Genomic DNA, 26619 nt, shown 5'->3' on the forward strand with positions numbered 1-26619 from the left:
AGCCTGGCCTGTGCCGGGAGGGATGCGATGCACCCCGTGGAGAAGCCCTGAGGGGCGGGGGTGCGCTTGGAGGGGGTTTGGGGTACGAGCATCCCCGGCCTGGCCGAACGCAGCCACGGATGCTGCGGGGGATGCTCCTCGTTAGGAGGGGGCCGGGCAGGCTGGGATCGGGTACGGGCAAATCCGGCAACATAATCTGTAAATTATTAGGAGTGGAAGTTTCCAGAAATATTTTTTTGTGTGTGTGTGTCTGTGCAGCAGTATTGAAACGTCCGCCTGGATCACGTGGGGAGCCCTGTATAGAGCGCAGGGCTGGAGCCCAGGGGAGGAGGAGGAGGAGGAGGGAGGGGCTGCGGGGCCACCGCGCTCCGCAGGGCCCCGGCCCGCCCGACCCACCGCCCGGGCCCGTTCCCCGCCGGGAGCCGGGGCGCTGCCGGCCCGAGCCGGGAGCCGGAGGCGCTGCCCCAGAGCCCGGGCGCTGCCCGCCCGCCGGGGCGCTGCGGCAGGAGCCGGGGAAGGGCCGCCGCGCTGGGTGGGTGTGAGTTATTTCCAGCCGAAAATGAACGCTCCGAGGTGTCGGGCAGATGTTACTTAATCCGTCTCGTCCTTCTCCTTCACGTGTGTGTGAAGAAGGGAAGGGGCGGTTTCGTTGCCATTGCTGCTGTGTGGAGCGTGATGCGAACGCGTTTGTCGTGCGCTGCGTTTCAGAGCCACTCACCCCTCCTGGGTGGGATTTACAAGTGATGCAGCTAATTCCTTGGAAGAGGGAGGCAATTCATTTGCATTGCGTGCTTAGAAATGGAGCACAGTGACTCTCCCAGGATGGGTTTGGTTTTTTTTTTTTTAGTCGCTGTGCCCCCAATGAGCTTTAAGTATCTGGGTTAAAGGTGCTGTAGGACTCATGGTAAACGTTTCTTACTATTAAGTGCCTGCTGTTACTGCTGTGTGCTACATGCCAAAATGAATCGGGTCTACCACAACAAGCTAACTGTTGTGTTAAAGGTCCAGGGTCATCGAGAGTTGGGATAACTGTGTAAACAGTGCTGTAAATGCAGTTCTTTTGACCTTCGGTAGATGTCACATTCTTGCTGTGTTGTAGTTCAGATTTTTTTGCTGGTTGGGTTTTTGTATATTTTTTTAAACTTGTTTGCTTCTGTTTGCCCATTTATTGAAGGACTGATCAGTGGTGGTTCTTGGAGCGGAGGCTTAAACCTGTTCCGGAGTTCAGGCGTGATGGGGGAGGGAAAAGTGTAGGAGTACAGTAAATCAGAGATTATGAGCTCCGTGTGGGTACCGTGTTAGGAGTGGGAGATCCAGTTGGTTGCAGGTGGTGGTGGCCACAAAGCCGCCATTTCTGTGTCGGCTGCCGAAGTAGGTAGGTCATTTCGAAGATAATGCTGGGAGTGGCGAAGGGCCCTATTCAAAACATTTCCTTTCGGCCTCCATGTGTTGAATAACTTCTCTCGGTCACGCTGCTTCTCCTTGGCGCTCTCGGGGCGGCCTGAAAACCACCGAGAGAGGCTCAGGTCTGAAATGAATGGCTCTACCTGAGGAGCGATTGGTTCACGGCGTTTATTGTAGTTTGGGAACCGCTTTCCCGGCTCAGCCATGGAGGGCAGATGTGGACAAAAAGGGGCGTGCCTGGGAGCTTTAACAGCTCGGAGCCTCTTCATGGCTGCAGTTTCCTTCTAGTGCTGCCCCTCGTTTGCCAGGGGACATTCTCAGCGTCCTCCTGAGCCAAAAGAATGAAATGAAGAATGAAGTCAGCCTTTTCTGCTTCTCCGTTTCTCACCTCCAAACTTAACATCGCAATTTTGAAAACATTGGGAGTTGAAGGAGGGAAGACTAGACATGGAATGTTAATTTTAATTTATTTTGTTCTCTACTTGGTGTTTATTTTCTCCTGGTTTTGCAGGTATATGTTTTAAAAAGACTTGACTGGATGTTAAGATGAAGCCCTTAAAATGGTGGTGTTAGTGTAGTAGCACTGAGTTTTCTACTTAATAATCCAATTAGAATATTTGGGTTTGAAGCTATTTTTATATATAAAAGTAAAAGAAATTACTTGATGCTACTTGCATGTACACATTTCTAAACAAAAGATTTTCCTTGTCTGGATGCTACTGTAAAACTTTCACTTAATTAGTAATTACTCGGGTTGAGGCACAGGTTTGTCTTGCTCCTTACTTTTGAGCTTGACTTTAATGCATAAAACAAATTCTTCCTAACACACGGAGTTATTCAGTAAGAGTAAATCTGACTATATGGGGTGTGTTCCTGGAAAAGTTTCAGGTTGTATCTTTCTGAGTATGCAGATGGCTCTGGTGTAACTTTTTGATTGATCTTGCACTTGCCCAGACTTCTGGCTGTTTAAGTGAGCAGTTTTATGTGAGATATGTGGGTTTACAGGGTTTGAAAAGGACAGTGAGTGGCACCCAGGTGCTGTAGCTGGCAGGGTGGGAGTATGTGTTAGGGTTGCCATTTTCTGTGAGAACAGAGCAGTAACCTTGATTAGGTGTTTGCAACGTGGGGGAAGTAGAAAAAGGTAGAGTATTACTTACCATCAAAAATTCTGTGGCTTCTTCTGGCTTGTTTTCCTGCTTTTCATGAATGTCTTTATCTTGCACCAGTCTCTGGCTGGTAAAGGATCTTACATGCACGCCCCACCTGACTCCCTTTGCATAATATCAAGGCTGCTCTATCTGGGACAAAGAGTTAATGCGTTTGTCCCAGAGTTTAGGGGACCTGAAACCTCCAGTAGAATTCCATTTCAGTTTGAAGTGATCTCACATGGCACACACAGTAACCTGCTGATTAAACAGTCCCTTTGCTTCATGTTCTCTAAGTGCCTTCAGTCAACTTAGTTTCAGTGGTAATTTTTTTTTACTTGGATGTGGTTAACTTGTAAGGTGGTTTTCTTTTTTTCCCCCAACTATTTGAAAAATGCCCTGTGGCTAATTTCTTACTCTGTGTGTAGCTCATGTTTCACCTCCCTACCCAAGTGTTTAAAAGCTTTTGGAACTGAATCTTCTGGACGTGCATGTTGGCCTTGGGAACTCGATACTCGGCTGAGATTGCCAGTGTGGGTTTTGGTTGTAGTGACACGAGGCTTTTTGACCAGCAGACATGTAGGGCTTGGTACCTGCTTTGCAGTAAGCCCCAGGGTGCTGGTGACACAGCCCATTCTCTAGTCAGACTGTTATTATATGTTTTACCCTGTTGAAGACCCTGCCTGAGGGCTGAGCTGGGGTAGTGATGGGTGAATTTTTCCGGGGGGAAAAGGAAAAGTTTGTCCTGCTGTGTGCCCCACAATCAAAGCAGTGTTATCTGTTACTGCTAACATAAGCAGCTTGTTTCAATGAGACAAATGAGCTGAGTTGAAGCACTTGCTTTGCAGCTGCATCAGATAATAATTTCTTACTAATTGATCAATTTTTTAAAATTTATTTTGCAGTAATCTATGCCAGCAATTATGACAATGTTAGCAGACCATGCAGCTCGTCAGCTGCTGGATTTTAACCAGAAACTGGATATCAATCTCTTGGACAATGTGGTGAACTGCTTGTACCATGGAGAAGGTGCACAGGTAAGGGGACTTGGAACGTGCATTTATTGACCATGTTTAACCTCACTACAAATCAGCTGAGCAAAATCAATTCACTTCAGTAACAATTAGTAATATTAGTGAATTTACTGAGCTAGTGACTGGAATATCACTGGCAGTCACATGGAATGTGAATTCACATTGAAGTGACACTTGGAAAAATGTTTATTTGGTGTGTGTTCATTTCTAGCTTGCCTTCTGATGTTGAGAATTATTAGCAAATATGATTTGGTGCAGCTCACCTTTTCTGATTTAGTTCTTCAGGAAGATCTGAGCTACCTGTTAGTTCTTATTATGGACAGAATTGTGAAGCCATAAGTGTAATGTTTGCTTCAGTGAAGAATTGTAGTTAAAAGGAAAACCTTATTGGTGCTATTATTGTGTTTGTATTTATAAAGAAGCGGGTCATGCATATTTAATAGAAGAGTTTGTTCCTTTCTTGTGTTTGGTCTTTTTTATTTCCCATTACAGTTTGCACAGGCTCTTCTTGCATTCTTTCCTTTGGACTTAGTGCAGATTGTGAAGTACTAAGTTGAAATGGAAGGACTGTGCATTTGTGTGTTTGCATATATTGCCTTGAAAGTGAATCTTGTATGGCTTTTATTTATTTCTTGAACTTCTTTGGAAACAAGACTTAAAATGCTGAGAGCAAGTAGTGCTGCAAAGGGTGTTGGCATGGTTCCTCTTCTGGCAGATTTTAATTGTTCAGGCTCAACAAATTGGGAGTTTCAGTGTCAGGCATCTCTTACTAAGATAGTCTTGCACAACAATAAGTGAATTAAGTGGGACAAAGTAGCTGATGCTTTTCTATTCTTTCCAGCTGTTAGAATAAACAATGATATACTTGCATATACTTGCTTTGTGTATCTCTTTAGGGAAAAAAAAAAAGCTTTTGTAAAGCTTACTACTGTGAATTCCAATAGGTTTTGAAATACCTTGTTGTTTTTTGAAATACTTGCATTTTGAGTGTCCTAAATTCAAATAGTTGCTTGCTGTAGTTTTTTAAGTGCTTGAATGACAGAAAATTACTTGTAGCTTTTGCCTTAAAAGTATGGACATCTGTGGCACTTGTTTTGTGATCTTTTACTGGCCTGCAAAACAGGTGATGCTTATAATGTCGTTTGGTTTGAAAAGAGTTGAAAAGGTTGGGAAAGTTTATAAGGAAAATAAAGGATTAACACTAAATACAATGATCACATTGCTATTGTTCTGGCATTGTGAGAAGTTGCTTCACTTACAACAGCTGGGAAGAATCTCTAGTGTTTAGAAAATCAATGCAATAAGGTGCAAAACTTCAAGAGGTGGTGTTTAACTGGCAAAAGTGAATTACGACGTAAACTTGTTTAAATATGTGTACTTATACGTGTCACCTCAATGAAACTTTGGTCAGCTATTTTAGTACCTTTCCAAACTGCAGACATTTCAGGGGGTCTGAGCTTTTCCCTCTTCCAGGGGGTTAAAAAAAAACACAGGAAAAAATGGTTATCAGTGGAGTCTGACAGCTCAAGTCCTTTACTGAAAGGTGACAGGAATAATAGGGAGTTGAGGAAACTAAATATTAAAAACGGCAGATTACCAGTGGTTTTCCTGGAACAGGTCAGGGTAATGTCAGGGTAAAACAGGTTTAGAATGCAACCTGAATGGCCTGTGCTGAACTTGCTTTCAGATTCACCTGCCTCCTCCTTCTGCTTAGTTCTTATCTCTGCTTGCAAAACTGTTATCTGCTGATCTATATTAGGCAAGAAAGAAGCTATTTTCTGTCCTGGAGATTTAAATTTTTTTCCTCTTAGCTTTTTTTGGGTGTACTTCTCTGAAAAGAATGAATGTCCCCACCCCAAGTGCAACTCATGACTAAGGAGATTTCATGCAAGTCATAAACGTTTACCTGGACTCATCCCGGCCTCTGAATTCCATTGAGCTGTTAGATCTTCACACATCCAGAAAGATTATTTGCAAATTTCTTTTTGGTGCAAGTGACACCATGAGGCTTTGTTTTATTACTAAAACCATTATTACTAGATTTGTGCTGTTTATGAAACGGCAGGGTTTAGTGTCCAGAAGAGGGGTTAGTGGGTATGAGAGCAAACCTTTCAGTGCTGGGAGAAGGGAATGGACTGTCTGTGTTTTGTTGGTGTTGAAATTTGATCCTGGGATATGTCACCAGTATTAGAAGCAAGCAGGAGGCCAATATAAAAACACTTTCAGATTGAACCTGGAAGTAATACAGCTATTCCTTCCCTTTTAAAACTAAAGTGTATTGAAAGTGCTGGTTTTTCTGCTTGTTTTTAACTCTGATGTCACACTGGAACAATAGGGCTGTACTGGTTGTGGTCTTAAACAGAATATTTATGTGGTACCTGTATTTATCAAATCTGCAGGGACTTGCTGGTCCAGTTGCTCCACAGTGCTCAGTTATATTCAGTAGGGGTGCAAGTAGTGTTGTACAGATAGTTTAGGCATCCTTGCCCTTTTCTGTTGGTACCTCCAATTTTATTTTGTAAATCACATGCCAAATTTGTCAGTTTCTTATATTTTATATATATATATATATATATAGATAGATAGATAGATAAATAGATAGATAGATAGATAAATAGATAGATAGATAGATCTGAGGTGTTGATTTGGTTTCTAAGTTGCTGAGAATACATGATTTCTTACACCAGTTGCTGATTAGCTCAAGTATGTACGTGGATGAGACTAGAAAGCTGCCTGGCTATAGTAAGTTCTAAGTTGAAGTTAATCCTAAAGCAAAGCTTTAACTGCTTTGTAACTCTGTCCAGTTGGCTCTACTGTGCAGTGAAAGAGTAAGTTCTGTTAATTGTGTTGTAAAATGTCCCCCTTGTTGGTAAGGCAGTGCCTGATGCTTGGAGGGGGTGCAATTTGCAGCGAGATTTGTCAGTACGTGGCACTTTTGGAAATGGCTGACATCACTTTGGCTCACTAAAAGTTCTTGAGGACATCCAGGTTTTTGAAAAGGATGGCTAAAACAAATTCAGCTATTTCAATGTGTAATTGCTTCAGATGAGGTTTTCAGGAAACCACAGCATCTAGGACAGTAATTGATAATGTCAGTCTCCAAGGAAGAGCAAACCATTAGCATGACCAGCTCCCTTCCTCCCACCAGTAGGTTTTTATTATGGTTTTGTAGGTTGTTAGGTACACCTAGGATCCCTCAGAAGTAGGGGTTGGAGACCTCTAATGCTCTGCGGTTCTTCAAAATAAAATCAACAGTTCTGCAGCACAAAACAGTGTTCCTTAAAGCTGGCCCTTGTGTAAGTGCTTCCACTGGAACTGGAAAGTTTGGGTGCCCTAGAATGAAGTTTTCTCTAGATGACTTTGTGGAAGCAGAGAAGACTTCATTCCCTACTAGGTTCTCCCCATCATGTGTGCTCTTCTTGCATGTTTGCTGCTGGTCTGGATCAACCATTCAGGATGGAGGAGTGGAAGTGAGTAATTACTATCCTGCATCTATGGGCTTTCGGAGTTTGGTTGTTACTAAACTTCAGCTGTCACAGAAAGAGGCTTAAGGGACTTATTGCTGCTGGTTGAGTTCTGCCTTACTCTTAAAAAAATAATTTAAATGGGGTATTACATATTGATGTCTTCAGTGACAGCATGTAAGTTCTCAAATAATCTAATGCTAACACTTTTTTCAAATCAAACTTTCTTTCAGCAAAGAATGGCACAAGAAGTGTTGACTCACTTAAAAGAACATCCTGATGCGTGGACAAGAGTTGATACTATTTTGGAGTTCTCTCAGAACATGAATACCAAAGTAAGCAAATTAACTTTTATTTATTTGGTTTTCCTCTTTCTTCCATTCATAAACTTTGAGGAAGGTATCTCATTTTTAGCCATAGACTTTCTTGATTCAAACCATATTTTTTTGATTGTCTTGTTCGCAAAGTTGGCTTTAAGCAAGAACTGTAAATGAAAAAAAAAATTCAGCATTCCTTTTACATTGCCAAGAGCTTCTCCCTCCCCTTCCCCCGTTTTTTTTTTGAGGATGAGCTAATTTGGATACACAGCATTTTTTTCAAGGCACATACAAGCATTATGCCAGTTAGCAAGATTGGTATTGTGTCTGTATAAATCTGAGCAATGAAGAGTCTCCTAGAGCCACATTTTGTCCTTGGGTAAGTGCTTGGCTGTGTGTGATCATAATGACAGCCATGTGCATGTAACTGAGGAGAAAATTTGTCCCTAGGTGTATTAAAGACAAAACAATCCTTATTAGGCCAAGGTTTTGAGCAATCAATAAGGATTAAGCACCTGGAAGTTTGTAGTACCTCAGCTCTTTGCTACTATGCAGAACACATTTGCTTTGTACTGCTGTTGGAAATCCATCCATCCATCCATCCATCATGATAGAGGCTACAATGGGCAGCACTCAGGGCTTTTTCTGCAATTTGAAATGCTTTACCTAAGACTTGTGAAGTTTAAGCCAAACAGATGATCAAAATGTGTTTTCACTCTCTTAGGTTGGATGATTATTATCTCAAATAACTGACATGCATGTTTTTCTGCTGGATACACACTGTGTTCAGACAGAAAAATAAATTGTGTTTGGATGGTTTCTGAAATCATGTGGTATTCGTGAAACAGTTCATTTTTTTTTTTCATTGAGCTCTGAAGTTGAGGGGAAAACAGTTTAAAGAACTTCCTCAAAGTAACACCTTTAAGCACCTTTAAGTAACAGTGTTTGCCTGTTTGCTTGCCTGGTAAACTTTGCTTTTTATACTGACAGACATTACTAATGTTTAAGTTGATTTATCAACAGTATTTTTAAAAACTCAAATTTGTCTTGTGAAAAATGAGATGATTAGAGGAACAGAAAGAAAGCAACAGGTAAAGAATTCTTCCATTTACATAAATTGCAAATGATTTGGTGCTAAATTTATGCACTATGACATTTGGCTTTTATGCAATCATATTTTTTCTTTAATTAAAGCTGTTAACACTACCTGATATTAATCATAATGTTCCATTATGTTGATTGCTTGTAATAGGAAGAAAAGGGGTGTCTTCCTGTGCAACTGACACAGCTAGGCTTTGACGGCAGGCCTCCACAAGGTCTACCCTTTTGATTCCCTTTAACTGAATTCTGTTCATCAATTGTTTTTTGTTTCTTGGGAGGTGGGAGGGAAAGGGACTCGGTGCATTAAATAAGTAATAAGGGTGCCATAGAAATTTCTACCATAGGGATCATTTCATGCTTTTTTTTTTCTTTTTTTTTTTGAGTCTTTTGCTGTTGCCTGTCCCTCATCTTCATAACTGAGCATTGAATTAGTGCTAGACAATTAGCAATGAGCAAACCAAGAGCAATTTAGTTTTTTTTAAATGCTTCTGTCTTCTGTCACAGGGTTAAAATGTGTTCACCTGTGCTGTTGCAGTAGTTGATTTAAAAGGCAGAACTTTGTAATTAGTATCAGTGACTTTTTTGGGAGTGGTGTTTCTCATTATCAGAGAAATGAGCGTAATTAGAACCATCAAATGAAACAAAGTACAGACCCCCGAAGGCCCCCTGTAGGATGTGGGGCTGATGGAGCCCCCCCAGTGTGGTGTGGCAAGGAGGATGTGTGCAGGTGAGGGTTGTACACAGGGATTTTGCTGCTGCTGCTGTTGGGTGTGACATGTGAGTGTTAGGGAAAAGGAGCATTTCTGGGACTGAGGAAGATGTGGACGAGACACTGCAGAGGGCAGAACTGAAGTCACAAAAGAATTGAACAGAAACCTTTGCAGCATGAACAGCTTAAGGTCCATGAACCCAAATGAGATGTCTTGAGCAGGTAATGAGGGATGGGTGTGGCACGTTGCTAGAGGTGTCTGTACTTTTCTTTGACTCCAGGAAATTCTCAGTGAGGGAAAAACCCACTGAAGAGGAGGTCTGTCCTTAGTTTGTTGTTAGTTTTTTTTACTTGAGTTTCATTTGGTCCTCTAGTGTTTATTTAAAGTGAAACTAGACTTGCCATTCTGGTGTAAAAGCTAAGTAAGTTCACTTGTGGAGAAAATGAGCATTTCTAGTTGGTTGATACCTGAAAAATCAATGTACGTGCCTGTAGAACCTAGAAATTTCACTAGAGTTTAGATGTGCTTCAGGAAAGTTAGCAGTGTCTGATATAAATATTCATACTGTCAGCATTGTTAAGAGCTTTTGTAAGTATGTTTTGTATCATGAGCCTGGATCAGTTGCAGATGGTGTCTGTAAATTTATAGGAGTGGCTGAAATCAATTCCTGTGAAGCATTTTGCTTAATAATGTTTTTGCACATTTTCCTTCATGAAAATTCCCTTGATTTCATTTAGCTTTTATGTCACATAATTAAATCAATTTACAGGTTAAAATCTAGTTGATAAGCTTTTGCTGCTGACCATGGAGGAAATAAAAACACCCTGCCAACTAGTTGATAAGGTTAAAATCTAGTTGATAAGCTTTTGCTGCTGACCATGGAGGAAATAAAAACACCCTGCCAACTTTCTGTAATTCATAATTTTTTCTTGGTGTCCAAGGTTTTGGAAGGGGACAGAATATTTTGCAAATGTAGGATGTGCACCTGAAATCTCCTGGGAGCTGGGGTCAGAGAGAGAAGCAAGGGGACGTAGGTTATGTTAAGATGAGAACAGCAAAAATGCTCTTCTAATACAATGTAGCTTGGGACGGTCTACATTGTGTTTTTTTAAATTGACTTGAAGTCTGTATGATCCCTTTGGTGGAAATGCTAATGATCCTACTTGGTGTAACAACTAACCTTTTTAAAGAGGAACTCTTATTCTCAGCCAAACTTGGAACTGTGAAAACTTGAGTTTACCTTTCAGGCATTGATTTTTTTTTTTTCTCTTCCTAATCCACTGTAGATAAAAGTAAAACTCCTCATCCCCTTTTCTCTCCTGTCTATTCATGCTAATGGGGTTTTACTTATTAAAGTTCTTTAGTTGTACCATGACAAACTCCTTTCCCTGTTACTGTGAGTTGGCAGTAGGGACAAATGGGCAGAGGGAATGGCCATTTGCAACCTTAATGGTTTCGGGTAAGAACATAGGAAGGAATTCCTGAAAGGTAAAATGATTTCCAAGAGCTTATTCACATTTTTATTGTTCTTTGACTGAGCACAAAAGTTCATCTTTAAATAGTAGAAATAGCTGCCATATTGGGGTGGGGATTGAAATTAAATAAACCTGTGGGTTGTCTTGCTGTTCCTAAAGTAACGCACCAGTGAAGTTTGGGAAATACTTTCTCTAGAAAGTGCCAGTGTCAGGACATTTGATGCTAAGAGAATTTTTTTTTTCCAGCTTTTAGAAGAACAATAGGAAGCTTGAGACACCATCCAAGCTGCTAAATATTTTAGGAGCCTGGTTGTGTTAATACTCAAACTTAGGAGCAGTCATTTGTGATACAAATTCATATCTGTCTGCTACTTTTCCAGCTAGCCAGAATTGTTTGCCAGAGGGCTTTTCATTATTGTTTTTTTCTTCCCTCCTGGTGTGAGCATGATCAAACAGCAGGACTTAGTATAGACAAGAATCAAACAAGAAAATAAAATGCATGAAACCTCAGTAAATGGGTGAATAGACATATATTTAATAAAATTGTTAGTTTAATAATCTCGAAGTCTTAGATGTTAAGTGTGAATGTCTGATTGAATGAGAGTCCTGCAAGTTAGTTAGTCCTACAGTAATGTACTCACATTTTGTTCTTCTCCAATTTCAGTATTATGGACTGCAGATCTTGGAAAATGTGATAAAAACAAGATGGAAGATTCTTCCAAGGAACCAGTGCGAAGGTAGGGAGGGATTTTTGTCTCTTCCTCACAACTTTGTGTATTAACTTAGATTTAGACTGTCAGTCTCTTATGTAACCTTCTGTCGTGTGCTACAGTATCCTGAATGATGAAACCACATCTTTTCACTTTTGTGATAGTGGTCTCAGTGGGTTGGTGAGCAGCTGAAGTTCTGTAAATCTGTGGAAAAGGTGTGACTGATAGTTTTGAACCATCTGAGGTGAGCCCCTGGCATTGAGATGGAGGTTTTCATTCTCTGTGCTGGCACAGGAGGTTTTGTTTTCTTCACCCTCTGGGAGCTGAGTATGCAGCCCCAGGTAGACTCTGTGGCCCACTTGTTACCTTGTGTAGGTTTGTGTGATTATTTTGAAGTCGTAAGCAGCTACAATGATTTTAAAATAGAAACATAAGTAAATGCACTTTGTTACCTATTGATGGTCACTCATTCTGTTAGGCAGGAAGGTACTGTGCAGTTGGGTTTATTTAATGAAGTGTATAAACAGGCAGGTTGCTGTAATTGGTGCAGTGTAGGGTAAGCCCCAGTCTCCCATCAATGCAAGGAAGCTGGAAGTCTTTAAATAAATTCTGTGTTTAGTTTATGGGTTTTCCCCTCCCCTGTAGCTTGCAATGTTGCTGACTATCAGACATTTGCTACAGTAAATGGAGGTACCCCTGTGGTGACAGGGTTAGTGCTTTTCGTATGGTTGGCTGTCAAGCCATCACAACTTGGACTTCAAAACATTAAGTGCAACCACTTTAAATTTTTGACACTAAATGGTGTCACTAAACTTGTGGTTTTTTTGTGGTTTTTTTTGTTTGTTTTTTTTTTTTTTTTTACTAAAAGCTGGTCTTTGGAACTGATTAAAAGTTCCAAATTTCTGTGTTCTGCTGTGAGTTTTTATTAACCCTGCTGAGACATATTTTAAATTTTTACTGCTAGTGCTTAGGTTCTGAAACTGTATTAATTGAAATGGAATTTTAAGTGTTGAAGAAAACAAATGCATGGAGAGAGACTTCTACAGTTTTGTGCTTATTCCTCTTCTCACCTTCCCCTTATCCCTTCCAACTATAGGTTGGCAAAGGGTAGCTGTCTTTGAAAGTAAAAGTGAAAGTGAAGTTTCCATTCATTCTGCTGTTGGAGGTTTCTAGGGAACAGTTTCAGCTAAGGCTCAAACACAACTAGGCCCTTTCGAGAAACTGAAAGTGGCACCTTAGTTAGCTAAAGTGAACTGTTCTTTGTGCTTTTAATTATTGGAGTATCTCAGTTGAGTCATATTTTGTTACATCCTTGGCTATGAGCTCTTAGTTTCAGCATTTTGAAGTTGTTGTCCCAAAGTTTTTGGCTGTGGGAGCAGAGCAGTAGGAAAAGGAGTTAGGTGTATTGCCCACTGGTGAAGGGAGATGTAGAGCAGATGTCACAGGGGTGGACATAACTTGACAGTCTGGAACTGAGCAAGTGCCAAACACAGGATGTAATTCAGGGTCTTAAAATTCGTGCTCTTACTGCCTGGGAAAGCTGAGAATCAGTGGTGGTGGGATGAGGTTGCTGCTGGCTGTGCTTTGGGTCATTTTATCTCTAACAGTGACAGTGCTGATGGAGTGGTTCATGCTACCTAAGAAGATGCAGTTACTCCATGTGTAACTAGCCAAAATAAAGTTACTGTCTGTGGTTGTGTAATCATCTTGAGGTATCCTATTCTTACCTTTTCTGACTTACATATCTATGAAAACTCCAGAAGAAATAAAAAAATCCTTTATACTAACAAAAGTGTGCTGTTTGTTCACCTTTTAAAGCATTTTCCCTTTGACAAACTAAAATTGTGAGATTGACTTTTATCCTGTTCAGGGGAAGCTGGGTTAGCTGGCATTTTCTTGTGTGGTAGAAGAGGAACCAAATGTATTTTCTGTACCATGGTATTTTATCCAGCTTGGCCTCAGTGGTGTAGGAGGGAGAATCTGTTTCATCTCTAATCCAGTTTGATCTGGTCTGTGGTAGTTGTTTTTCTCATTTTTTTATTTGGCTGATGATACTGCCTGGTACAAAAGAGCTGCTCCAGAGCTCATTCAGGTGGCTTGATTACCTGGGAGATAGGAAGGCTGGTTAAATTGAGGTTTTCTTGACTCCAGCCATTCTTTGGCTGACAGGATTTTCCTGTTTGAAGTGTAGCTGGTGGAATGTGTGTTCAGGAAACTGAAACCTGGTGTACAATGGGATGCTTAGTGACAAAGCAAATCATGCAAGTTTCAAATCAGTTTTACCTTTTATTGTAATTTATAAAACACGTCTGCTGCATGTCTGGTTGGTTTGTGTAATAAATACAGCTGACAAATCTTACTGTTGGTTAAGAGGAAAATCAATGAATTTACACTGTTCCCCCTTTTTAGCAACAGCAGTGCTTAAGAGTTAAAGTCAAGAGCAGATCTGAATTAAATGGTCAGTGAATAAAAAAAGGTTTTGAAACTACTTTCCTGAAACTTGTTGCGAGAAATAAAGCAATGTTGTTAATTACAGAGCATGAACTATAACTTTTTTTACAGGTTTGTTTTTGTGGTTTTTTTGTTGTTGTTGTTGTTGTTGCTGCTGCTGTTGTTGTTTTTTTACAAGTTGTACATCAGAATGACCTGTTGGGCTGTGAGGTTAGCCAGAGGTTTGGTAATGTTTCTGTCTGTATGCTGGAGGGTTTCAGCTTCCAGCCTTGAATTTCAAATGCAAGGAGGTAAATGTTTTCTTCAGATGTCTTCTTCAGACTTGAAGCTCTGTTCTGAAGTTCTTCTTTTGTTTTAAAATAGCTTTTGGGTTTGAACTTTTCTGGCCCTGCTGTGTTTTAACTTTTGTAAAATAGCTTTCTGTTCCTCAGGTGGTGTTGTTTGTGACCACTTTTGAAAAGTTCATTTTTATCTTCCTTTAATTCTGAATCAAGAACTGGGCAAAACAATCAATTTATCATTCTAAAATACTGACATGATATCTCATTGTTTTTCTTGATTTTTGGTTTGCTTTAGGAGTTAGCAGTGGGAACCAGTTGGTTCTGCAGACAAAAGTGGAGTTTATGGGGCTCAGATAGGGTAAGATTCAGTTCAATCAGATGCCTGAGCTGCATGTTCAGCCTTGAGACATGTTTGGTCCTAGCCTCCAGCAGTGGTTAGCCTTGCTCTGGGTGATTTATAATGGCATCTTCCACATATACAAATGATGTCATGTGGTTTCCATTGAAGCCTGGCTGGGGCGGGTGATGTGTTCCAGAACATCCCAGGCAGTGCTGAACCTGGCTCCTTGCCAGGGGATTGGGCCATTCTCAACTTTGAGTTCTTGGTTTATTGAGGTGTGATGCTAAATTGCTTTAAACTCAAATATCCTTTAGAGCTGATTGTTTAATAACACTCAGAAAGGATGGCATTTCATTAAAGGGCTGTGGTCTCAAAAGGATTTTCTCTGGCAGTGTGAAAACCTGCCTGCAAAGAAAGGCTTTTTGGTCTTCAGTGCAGTGATACGTTTCATTAATCCTGCATTGTGAAATGAAATACTGTTCCCCTGAACAGAGCGAGGTTGTCTGGAGCGTTTGGACCTGGAGTGGATAAAGCACTTCTTCATTACGAAAAGCAAATTGCTTGTACAACTTCTCTCATTCTGAAATGAGAAAGTGAAGTGTTCAGAGATGCAGTTCAGTGTTTTCCAGGAAGGTCCTAGAGTTGAGTGTAAAGCTTTTGGTGGATTGGGAGCTGCTGTAGGGGAGGTGTTTCTGTGCACCGATGAGATATTTTAATGGAAGTTCCTGGCCTGCTTCATGAAGATGATGTTTCTTTGGTTCTCTGTAAGGAAGAGGGGATGAGCTACATGGCACTTCTGCTCCTGTGTGAAGACAAACTCCACCTTTTTTCAGAGTTTTCATGGGTTTTGTGTTGAAAAGCATGGATCATGGGTTGATTCAGTTCATCACTGAGGGGTAGAGATGATTGTGGGGCTGTACGGGAAAGCTTTGTTTCTTATCGCTGAAAATAAGATGGTATTTTGACTACATTTTGGGACTAAAGAGTTCAGTGTAAGTGTGTATGCGTACAAACATGCCCTGAGGGGACAGCTCAGCTTTAGCATTTGAAATTCTAATTTTGATTGCAAAATAATATTAATTTGCAGAGTTACATTGCCCACCTGATTCATTTGTGCATATTATTCTTTAATACAGGCAGAGACTTTATTAATCTTAGTACATTAAAATGAGCTTGCATGTGCAGCACCAGCTAGAATAATTTCTGACACTTGTTAAATGCTCGTGCTCTGTGATTGCACAGAAAGCTGTGCTTCTGTGCTTTGAGGACAAGAAGTGGGTTTGTTGCAGGTGTGTGTTTGCTGATTGTGACCATGGTTATTTACCTGCTGTACTGGGCTGTGACAGGAGCTCTGTGCTCAGGGTACAGAGTGTGCAGGAGAGGTAATGGCTTCCTAGAGCACATACAAAGGTTAAACTGTAGGATATTTCCTCAAGTTCAGGCTGCAGAAAGTACTCGTGTTTAATAATGTGACGTTCCTCACTGTCCTAGTTCCACTCTAAGCGTGGCGTCGCTTGGGAAAACAACTTTCCCTCCAGGAAGTGTTTCAGTTTTACTGGATGTTTGCCTCTCTGTCGAGGAGCAACTTTCACAGAAAGATGACAGTATCTAATGGACATCCAGGAATGTTCCAAAAGGCCTCAAGTTCATGCCCTTGCTCTGTCATCCCTTTTATGGTACTTTGTACACTAGTATTTCTTGGGCTTAGCTTTCCACAAAATTCCAGCCATGGGGTTGGTCCAGGCCTGGAGCACGGTCTGCTCCCTTTGCAGTTGCAAGATCAGATAGATAATCTTTGCAGAACATTTTGTGTGTCCTGGGCATTGTGGTTGTGTGGCTTTTGTTTTGTTTTATTGGAAGGTCTGTTTTCCTGCACTGTCAGTCTCTTCCTGCTTGGCTCAGTGAAGGGCCTGAAGTTGGCAGTTGTGGTGTTGGCCTATTCAAGACTTGTTCAGCTGCTTCTCTGATGGAAGGAGACCTTCTAGGCACTGGTTGTGGGGCTTGTGCATGTGCTTTCCTTTATAATATAACACTTCCTTTTAAGTTCCCAAAATCTGGTGCTTTTAGCTTATCCCATGGATTACTACCCCTGAACAGTTTCTTGGACAGGTTCTGCTGAAAAATGGCAGTGAGCCTCTGGGTTGACTTTTGTCAGAATATAAATTTAACATGTATTTGTTCTGCTGAAAGTTAACTTTCCTATGGAATGATAAATAAATGAGCTATTAAGTATGGAGCAGGAACCATAACACTTGAAGTAAAAAAAAAGAAAAAGTAGAAAATGACATCTGAGCCAAAAAGAGCATTAGAGAATTGGATTGCTGCTGCTTTTAGGGGATTAAGAATATGACTTTTTTCACTGGATGGACGACCTCAGGAGCCTGCAATGTGATGTGTGAAAAGGAGCAAACTTTTTAGGTTGTTTTTTGAGCTGTGGTCACCATTTTTACTCCTATTTTTATTTTTTAATGGAGAAGCTGTGAAGCAGAGCAGCTGTTCTCCTCTGCTGGTCTTAAGGCTGGATTGATGGCAGCACAGTATTCAAGTTGTTACTGAATAGCACAGTGCCATTGATGCAGCAACATGGAAAATACCATGGACTTGCAGTTGGAACTATGATGTCAGACCAGTGCTTGGTAATAATTCTTACCCAGTGCCTGACAGTGATCCTTTAATAATGACCATTCTCCTGGAGCAATGGGGATTGATCCCAGTTGATGATGATGAATAGTTCCACTTGCAATTGGAACTACCTGTAGAACAGCTCCTGTCTAGAATATGTCTAATGGCTCAAAGTCTGGATCTAGTTTTTCCAGATTTCATGAGGATGCGATTAATAAACTGTCCCTTTTAATTCTCTTGCTTAAGCCTGAAATAATAATAAAAAAACCCTACTAAATTTGGTCAAGTCTTAGACAAGTTTTAAAACTTAGAACAGAGGCTGCGGATAATGTCTTCAACAGAAGACATTCTTCTCCTTGAAGTGACAACTTCTGAAATCTTCAGCATATGCATGTTGTCTGCATATGGGTCAGCTGACTTCTCTTATTGAAGAAATGATTGAAACAAGATTTTTGGGTTCATGACTTTGACTGGCAAAGCATCCACCAATTCTCCAACTTCCTTATGACAAGAAAACACTTGCCCGGTTTGAAGCATGGTGTCAGAGCTGAACTCCTGGAATGTTCACCTGGGTCGTGAATCCAGGCCCTCTGTGCCTGCCTTTTCTTGGGAGTTGGCTGTTTCTCTACAGAATGGATATTGAGACTTGGGAAGTCATTGCTTCCATGGATTTTTTAGGCTGAGCTGAGGCTTAGCTGGCAAAATGAAACTTTGGGCAGTGTACCTTCCTACAGTGATTGGGGTTTTTCTGGTTTTGTGCTGGAGCTGAAAACTCTAAAATCATTTAAAAACATTTGTAGAAGAAAGACAATCAAATGAACAGGTTTAACACAGTCTGCCCCTGGTTGGCCGATTGCCAATGTAAGGAAAAGGAAAAGCAATAAAGCAATATTTACTGAGTTTGTGGACTCACAGCATCCATATCTGCTATAACAACCCAGTGGTAGACATTCAAATTGTGCCGTGTTAGTGAATGAAGTTTTGAGTTCTGTTCTTCTAGGATTTCACAGGGGAAGCTTTGTTATGCTCTGGCACAGTGTTTGACTTTAAAATGCTGTGCATAGGAAATCCTGTGTTTTAAATGAATCACCTAAGTAGATTGGAGCACCTCTGAACATCTGCATGCAGTGCAGGTGATGTGTCAAAGCTTTCTGTGCACTTGAGCAAAGCTGGCATTAAAACTGGAGTCACACTTAGGAAGTTCTGTTTATTGAGTTCACTTTGATCTGATACAAATTACTGCTAGGACACTGCAGTCCTTGGTCTTTTTCTTTTTTGAAATAGTTTAGGTGTAAAGCCATTTCATACATCTAAAATATCCCCTGTCAGGATTGATGAAGGTGTTTTTCCCATGTAGCACATAAGAAGGATGCTCACTGATGCATGCTTATCTGGCCTGTTAAAAGTGTTTCTGGTTTAAAACCATGAAGAATCTGAATTCAGAAGTACTTGTTGCTACATCTGTGATATCTGGCATAGCTGAAAATAAATCCCTACCTCTTCTGCAGGTATTAAAAAATACGTTGTTGGCCTAATTATCAAGACCTCATCTGACCCAACGTGTGTAGAAGTAAGTGAAGAATTCTCAGGGGAGGATGAGGGAGGGGAGTGTTATGCAAAACCTGACTCTTCTCTTCTTTTCTCCAGAAAGAGAAAGTGTATATTGGAAAACTGAATATGATTCTTGTTCAGGTAAGCTAGAGTTCATAACACTTTAAACCTTATAGTAAAGTCTCTGCCTTTGCTGTGTGTCTCACGTGTGGCCGCTTCCCTGGGCAGATCCTGAAACAGGAGTGGCCGAAGCACTGGCCGACGTTTATCAGCGATATTGTGGGAGCGAGCAGGACCAGTGAGAGCCTCTGCCAGAACAACATGGTGATCCTGAAACTGCTGAGTGAAGAAGTGTTTGATTTTTCCAGTGGCCAGATTACTCAAGTAAAAGCTAAGCATTTGAAAGACAGGCAAGTATATCCGTTTAAATCTTAATGAACAGAGTAGACTAAATAGTTGCTCTCACTTGGAGCTTTTGTGTGAACACCTACAGCTGTGTAATTCCATTTCTGAGCCCAAGAGGGTTACTGATTTTTCTTTGAAGCAGTACTCCTAGGGGATCCCTAGCTTCCTTTTGTACACACAGGGACTTGTACCTTGCTGCAAGTAACATCTGTTGGCTGATGGTTCCTCCGCTTTTAACACAGCATTCAGCACTGATTGATTGTAGTTCCTTCTTGCCTTAGAATTTTCAGGCACAGGCTTCAAGCTACTTCAAATATGCATTATTACCATCAAAATGAGGATAAGCCAGGTGGCTTTTGAATGCCTCCATGGGCATAGCTCTTAAGGGCCTGTCCTGTGTGCATAGAAATCTTGATTTATGCAATACAGAAATGCTTAGTTTTTAATTATTTTTTTTTTTTTACAGCATGTGCAATGAATTCTCTCAGATATTTCAGCTGTGTCAGTTTGTGATGGTAAGTCACATTTCTTTAATGATGTTTTCAAAATTCTTCCCCTTTGTGCCTAACAGTGTCACAATGTCATAAACTCTTAAATGGTCATTTACAGGAAAACTCCCAAAATGCTCCCTTAGTCCATGCAACTTTGGAAACTTTGCTACGATTCCTTAACTGGATTCCTCTGGGGTATATATTTGAGACCAAGTTAATCAGCACACTAATATACAAGGTACTCTTGCAAAAAAAAATCAAAAACAAAAAAACAACTCACAGCTCTTAAATTTAAATACAAGTTGCAGAAGAACTGTACTACACTTCTGTAATACTCTTTATTTTTTCCTTCTCTCAACAGTTCTTAAATGTTCCTATGTTTCGAAATGTCTCTTTGAAGTGCCTCACAGAGATTGCAGGTGTTAGTGTAAGCCAGTATGAAGAACAGTTTGTAACACTTTTTACACTGACCATGATGCAGTTAAAACAGGTAAATATTTTTCAGAAATCTCCCTTTGAATTTCATATCTCAAAATCCCTTTCTGTAGAAAGTTATATTGGCAGGTTTATGTTCATTATAGAGCTCTTGATTGGAAAAGGATTGTTCTTTGGTGGTATTTGTGGCTTGATCAGAAGATGCCAAGTGTGTTTTTCTGAACTTGATTGCAGCTGTATTCTTGCTCTATTGATTTGATTAATTTAAGAGATATTTTGATCACTTGGGCTGTCTCATGAGGAAATGTGAACTGTGTGTCTGAAGACCTAAACTGACCTAACTTCTGCAAGTTTCTTTTTAACCTTTAGAAGAGATAGAAAAAAATTCTCATTAAAAGCCATACATCAAATTTATATAATTTGATGATTCCCCTCTGAGCAGTTCAGATTCAGGTACATGAGTCCTTTCCTCAGTGTATTTATATCGTAAGTAGATGGGTGAAGGAGTTTTTTTAAGAGTCTTTTCCTCTCTTGGCAATGTTGGTCCATCTTAAAGGTTCTTCATAAAAAACAGACAGCAACGTACTTGTTAATACAGAGTAGTTATTCTGTAGAAAAAGGGAAATTCTTGATGATTTCTTTTTGTTAGATGCTTCCTTTAAATACCAACATCCGACTTGCGTACTCAAATGGGAAGGATGATGAGCAGAACTTCATTCAGAATCTCAGTTTGTTCCTCTGCACGTTCCTCAAGGAGCATGGTCTACTTATAGAAAAAAGGTTAAATCTGAGGGAAACACTAATGGAGGTAAGTAGCTTGGTTTATTGGTTTAGAAATGCAGCAGGTGTGTTCTCATGCTCAAAGGATGTGATATTAATGGAATTTCTAGGTCATTGTTCTTTAAGTGGGTAAGAGAAAAAACCCAAAGTCACAAATACAAAACCCCCTCAAAAGGTTTGTTTCCTAGTGTGCTTCAATGGCATTCTGTTCTCAGTGATCCTTTACCAGTGCAATGTCTGAAAACTTAACTGTCTCACCCTCTTCTTACGCGTTCCTCCATGCAAGTGTCAAATAGTGCTTCTAGGTAAATGAATATATTCTTTTTCCGTGGGTTCATGTGTTTCTGTTTAACTCTCAGATGACGAATGTGTGTTGCTATGAGTTCATCAGTCTGTGTTTTCACTGAGCATCCAGAGCAGCTCTCTAGGGTCCAGCACATGCTGTAGGCCAGCTCCTCCTTCCTGATGTAGCTTCTTGCCTAGTTTGCTGTTTCCCAACTGAAAAGCTTCAAATAATCCTTAAGGATGAGGCTTTCTATGTAATAAAGACTGTGTGTGCCTGTGGCAGAGCTCTACCAAGTGACTGTGACAGTAAGACCACTGGGATTGTGGTAAATACTGGAGATTGAGATCAGAATGAAGGGTTGGAAAGCACTGAGGGTACAGCTTCGTGCTGTAATTATTACGGTTTTCTGTTCTGTTGTTTCAATTGTGAATAACAATTTTGCTGGGATTGAACTTCTCTATGGTGACTTTTTTGCTACTGCTCCACTCCAAGGGAATGGAAGTTGCTCCATGTCCCCTTGGACCATTTTCTGTGTGCAGAATCAAGGCATGTACAGGTTGGGAGGTTGTAGGCTGAGGAACTGCCCCTTGGACAGGGGGAGAAAAACACCACCTCAATTTTTAAACCTGGAGACCAGTATATTGGGAGGGGGAAGTACTTTTTGCAGATTGATTAGCTGTAATCCAGCGTGCCTATCTGAATTCCACTGTGTTCCAGGCAGTGTTCTGAAGATCTTTTGGAGGTAGCCCTCTGCAAAACAAAAGAATATATTAATAAAATTGGCTGCAAATATCAAACTGTAGCTCATTTAGGATTTGGACTCAGAGACGTATCACTTTTTTATTTTCAGTAGAGCAGCTGATTACAGTTCCAGAGAATTCCTGAATTTGCAAGTAGTAAGCTTTTAAAATAACTGGGAATCGGGGGCACACAGCTCAAGGCTCAAGTTTCTACTTACACAGAGGCTGTCCTAGGAAGAACTGTGTAAACCAGACATTTACAAAACTGGATTCTGAAGACTTTCAGTCTTGTATAGAATTGGTGAAATGTTTAACCGAGTTCTTACGCCTGCCTATAATGTTTGCAAATTCAACTTCTGTAAGTGCTGGTGTAACAGAACATAAGTACAGGTTTACTTTAAAAAGCTGTGTGTCATTCTAACATGTTAATTCCTGCACTTTGGATGTAACCGGTCTCCTGAAATTGTTCCATGGATTCACTGAATCTCTGTAGACTAGCAGAGGAATCTGCATCAGTTTTTTAAAATGAAATTACCAAGAGAAATTGATGTGTAAAGATTAACGTATGGCTGTCCTGAGTCCCTCCTTTGACACTGTAGGTGGAGATGCTGAATCAGATCTTTACCTTTCAAAAGGCTCCAAGTTGTTGGAGTGCCTAAGCTATGAAAATATCTTCAGATTTTATAATTTCATTCTGTTTGTTCACTAATGGGCAATTGCTTTGATATCTTTCACCAGGGACTGCATAATAAGCTTAGGCAAAAAAGGTTTGCCTGTGTAGTTTTAATTTCTCCAGTTGGTATCTGAGCTTGTCAGAATTGCATCAGTGGCTTTGCCTGCTCAGCCTGCTCTGGCTGGTCTGTCAGGAAACAAGTTGAAAATGTTCTGGTAGATGACTTCTCTGAAAGCCATGGAGCAGTATTCCAGGGTCAAAGGATCCAGAACAAAGTAGCAGCAATAGTCTTGAGAATAGCAATCACTGACACCAGCTGGTGAGGCTTTTTTGAGGTTCTGAAAATGCCTTGCAGAAGCTCCAGAGGCTGTGGTTTTGATAGTTAACAAACAGGCTGCTTTGGTGATGGCATTTTTAAGATGTCTTTAGGCTATTTCAGATTTAAGAATATAAACACACTTTGAAAATAACAATAAGTGACAGGAGTCCTTGGTTTTGAGTCGCTCTGCCAGTCACGACTCTGACCTGTAAGTAACGTCATTGCAATGTTAATGCCTCTTGTTCCAAACTCTCAGATTAATTTGGCATTTTGTCAGAATTTGGATAACTGACCCTGAAGCAATGTGGTTTGATCTGCAGATATACTCACTAATTGGGTGTTCAAACCACTGTTTTCCAGGCTCTTCATTACATGTTGCTGGTATCAGAAGTTGAAGAAACTGAAATTTTCAAGATTTGCCTGGAGTATTGGAACCATTTAGCTGCTGAGCTCTACAGGGAAAGTCCGTTCTCAACGTCAGCTTCTCCGCTGCTTTCGGGGAGTCAACACTTTGATGTTCCTCCAAGGAGACAGCTTTATTTGCCTGTTTTGTCTAAGGTAATCCATGTTCAAGTGAAGGCACTGTAAACATTCAGATTCTGTCTGTGAATTAGAGATTTTGCTTCATGTAAGGAGGGATATAAGAAAACTTATATTAGAGTAACTGATGATTCAACTCCAGTTATATAATTAATGTGAAAATACTTTAGGATGATGCAAGTATGTAATAATATTAATGTGCTGTTTCAGCTTCAAGATACTTAATTTAAAAATGAATCTGTATTAAAGAGTTTCTGTGAACAGAAAGGCTGGACTGTTAGAATTGGATGATAACCTGTGCGTTTGGAAAAAGTGGTCCTTGAAAGACCCCTAATATGACAGAAGCATTTTGGACCTCTGAAAAGTATAAACACTACATAGGTTGGGGTTTTTTTAAGTACTCAGCTTGTTCATTGGAGGGAGAGAAGACAGCAGGCTCTATTGTTAATGGCTTGTTCGCTGACATTTCTGTACAGCTGGATATAGCTTTTCTGTGGGTGAGGCTGCCTGAGCCGAGTGCTCTGGAGACATTGGTGCAGCTGGGAGAGTATTGCTGGTGCAGTCTGATGGAGTTTTAACTTCTCCCAGGTTCGATTGCTCATGGTCAGCCGCATGGCCAAGCCTGAGGAAGTCCTGGTGGTGGAAAACGATCAAGGGGAAGTAGTTCGGGAATTCATGAAGGATACGGATTCCATAAACTTGTATAAAAACATGAGAGAAACGTTGGGTAAGTGAAGTGGCTGCAGTTTGTGTGCTGTGGGTCTGTGCAGCTGCATCAGAGTGTTACTGTGTGTTATCTTAGGATGTGAATTATTGTGTGGGTGAAATGGTTATCAGCAAGGAGTACTACACAGACTGGAAAGGGAGGAGGCAGTGGCAGCTCTGAAGTTTCCTGTTTGCGGCATATAGTGTTTTACAACCTGATGGAGTAGTAATGCACTACTTAATTTTTGTCCTTAGGTATTGCAGTGATGAATGACTTTTTTGAGGCAGGAAAAAGTCAAGAGTCCTAATTGTAACTTGAGGGAGCAAAGGGAGTAGAGTTGTCAGATATTCAGGACATTAGACCCTCAATATTAAGTTTATTTTCTCTCATGCAGATGGGAACACTGAGTGTTCAGCAACAGGTTGCACTGGGAATGTGTGTGTTGCAAAGCTTGTGAGATGCAAAGAGTATGTGGGTGTAGTGGGTATTTTTATTCTCACCTTTCTGCTTGGGATGTAGGTATAGCCAGTGTTAAAACAACTGTTCTAATACATTTGCAAGTAGAATGTGAAAACAATTTTTGTTTCATGAAGCAATTACTCTATGTCCTGAGCCTAAGCTGTATTGCCAGATATGAGATTATTTATATGAAAATACAGGTCAGATTTTTATTGCTTATGTTATCTTACCTATAAGATTCACTTGGAGAAAAAAAATGGGGGAGAATGTGGTGGAAGCTGTATTCTGTGGTACAGTAAAAATCTATTTCTGAACCTAGCTGTAAATTGCTCTTGACTTGCTGGGATTTAAGAGTTTTATATTGGAGACACTAATCCTATTAGGGGTTGATGTAAGTGACTGAGTTGTGATACCTGAATCTTCCACCCAGACCTGTTCAGGAGCACCAGCTCCACTTTAATCGTGGCTTATTGCAACCAGCAAATGTGGTGACACTAAAATACAGAGCTGTAGAAAATGTGTGGGGTTACACACTGTATAAATGTCCCTCATAGGCAGCCAATCCAATATTCCCTACAGACCATCAGTACAGATGCCTTTTGATAAAAATTTGCCTTGGTATCATGTGGAACATGCATTGATTTAGAATCTGCACATCACCTGCATGTGATGTTTGGCTGACATCCCTTAGAATTTAAATTCTCTATAAAATTTGTTGTCCACCTTTAAAATAATTGGATCAAATTTCTGCCTCAATTACTACTTCATGCAGTCATGACTACAGGAGGGAAACATTACAGTTGAGAGCCTCAGTGGGATTTTATGTAACTGCCTATGGAGTTGAGATCCAGGCTGCTGCTTTATAACGCTCCATGTTGATGTCTTTCAGTTTATCTCACACATCTGGATTATGCAGACACAGAACGAATTATGACTGAAAAGCTTCACAATCAAGTGAACGGAACTGAGTGGTCGTGGAAGAATCTGAACACCCTGTGCTGGGCTATCGGCTCCATCAGCGGCGCCATGCATGAAGAAGATGAAAAGAGGTTCCTGGTTACAGTAATTAAGGTATGGTGGGGCAGAACTAACAGCTTGGTCACACTTCAGTTCATGCTGAAGAAACCAAGTTTGTAGAAATACTGCTCTGTGTGATCTTAGAAAGCTCCCTTGGTGGATAGGAAAAAATGAATGGGAAATCTTACATCATGAATTTAGGGGTGATGAATAAGTTAGTGGTGAACAATGCATTGATCCAAGTAGCTTTTTCATCAGATAAAATTTAATTTATGATGAATTGTATTCTTTGGGGATGCAGAAGAGATGGAAAGGGATTGCTTATGAAATGGCAAAATAACCCATGACTGTAACTAGCCTAACACCATGCTCTTTTGCTATATCTGTATATTCATTGATCAAACTCAAAGTTTGGTTAATATGTGGATAATATTTTTGCAAGAGTAACAGAGTTTAAAAACTCATACAAAGATTGTTACAGAATAATTAGTTTGAAGTCAGAAAGAAGACGTAGTTTAATTTATTCTATTTTATGCGAGTCTTTATTTTTATCTATCAGCTACTCAGCCAGTATTGAGTACTATAAGGCTTGTTGAACTCCCCCTGCAGGATTCCTTAGTTATAATTTAAAATGGAGATTCCTTAGTTTAAAACACAGTGATCAGGGTTTGGATGAAACTAAATGATTGCATCACCCCAATCTTAATGTACTTGTTTGGGTTTTTATGTCTTTATTTGGATTTTGAGCTTGACTGTGGCAACCATCTTTATTATAGCTGCTTATAGAATGTTATGCTTGTAATGCTTTTAATGGAACTAGACTAACTTGAAGGGGAAACTAAGAATCTGTTGTGTTGTAGGATCTCCTGGGACTCTGTGAACAAAAGCGAGGAAAGGACAATAAAGCCATTATTGCATCAAATATAATGTACATAGTAGGTCAATACCCACGGTTTTTGAGAGCTCACTGGAAATTTTTGAAGACAGTAGTCAACAAGCTGTTTGAATTTATGCATGGTAATTATCTGCCTTTTTTTTTTTTAATTTGCTGTTTTAATTATTAAAAAAAAAGGATGCCTTTACCTAGAGGGGAAAAAATACAAAGCAGTAACTGCTTTAAATACAAAGCAGTAACTGCCTTTTTTTTTTTTTTTCCCCCATTT

The 26619-nt window shown here is 40.3% G+C and overlaps 1 protein-coding gene across 2 annotated transcripts in view; it reads left to right on the forward strand.

Moving 5' to 3' along the window:
• The window catches only part of XPO1 (exportin 1), a 34744-nt gene that overhangs the window by 832 nt on the left and 7293 nt on the right, over positions 1-26619 (forward strand). Inside the window, exons 1-15 of one of the 2 annotated variants that reach the window (XM_066177863.1) lie at positions 440-532; positions 3455-3586; positions 7281-7382; positions 11315-11387; positions 18563-18624; positions 18702-18746; positions 18834-19015; positions 19477-19525; positions 19620-19739; positions 19863-19991; positions 20586-20744; positions 23095-23292; positions 23863-24001; positions 25329-25510; positions 26317-26473. In XM_066177863.1, the coding sequence (XP_066033960.1) occupies positions 3461-3586; positions 7281-7382; positions 11315-11387; positions 18563-18624; positions 18702-18746; positions 18834-19015; positions 19477-19525; positions 19620-19739; positions 19863-19991; positions 20586-20744; positions 23095-23292; positions 23863-24001; positions 25329-25510; positions 26317-26473 (1723 nt within the window). In that variant the 5' untranslated portion in view covers positions 440-532; positions 3455-3460. Of the gene's footprint in view, positions 1-439; positions 533-3454; positions 3587-7280; positions 7383-11314; positions 11388-18562; positions 18625-18701; positions 18747-18833; positions 19016-19476; positions 19526-19619; positions 19740-19862; positions 19992-20585; positions 20745-23094; positions 23293-23862; positions 24002-25328; positions 25511-26316; positions 26474-26619 lie in introns of those variants that run through there. The other variant, XM_066177862.1, reaches the window with a different exon arrangement.

Source organism: Chamaea fasciata, unplaced genomic scaffold, assembly GCF_029207755.1.
Source record: "Chamaea fasciata isolate MVZ Bird 193981 ecotype frontalis unplaced genomic scaffold, bChaFas1.0.hap1 SCAF_3, whole genome shotgun sequence".
Taxonomy (NCBI): Eukaryota; Metazoa; Chordata; class Aves; order Passeriformes; family Sylviidae; genus Chamaea; species Chamaea fasciata.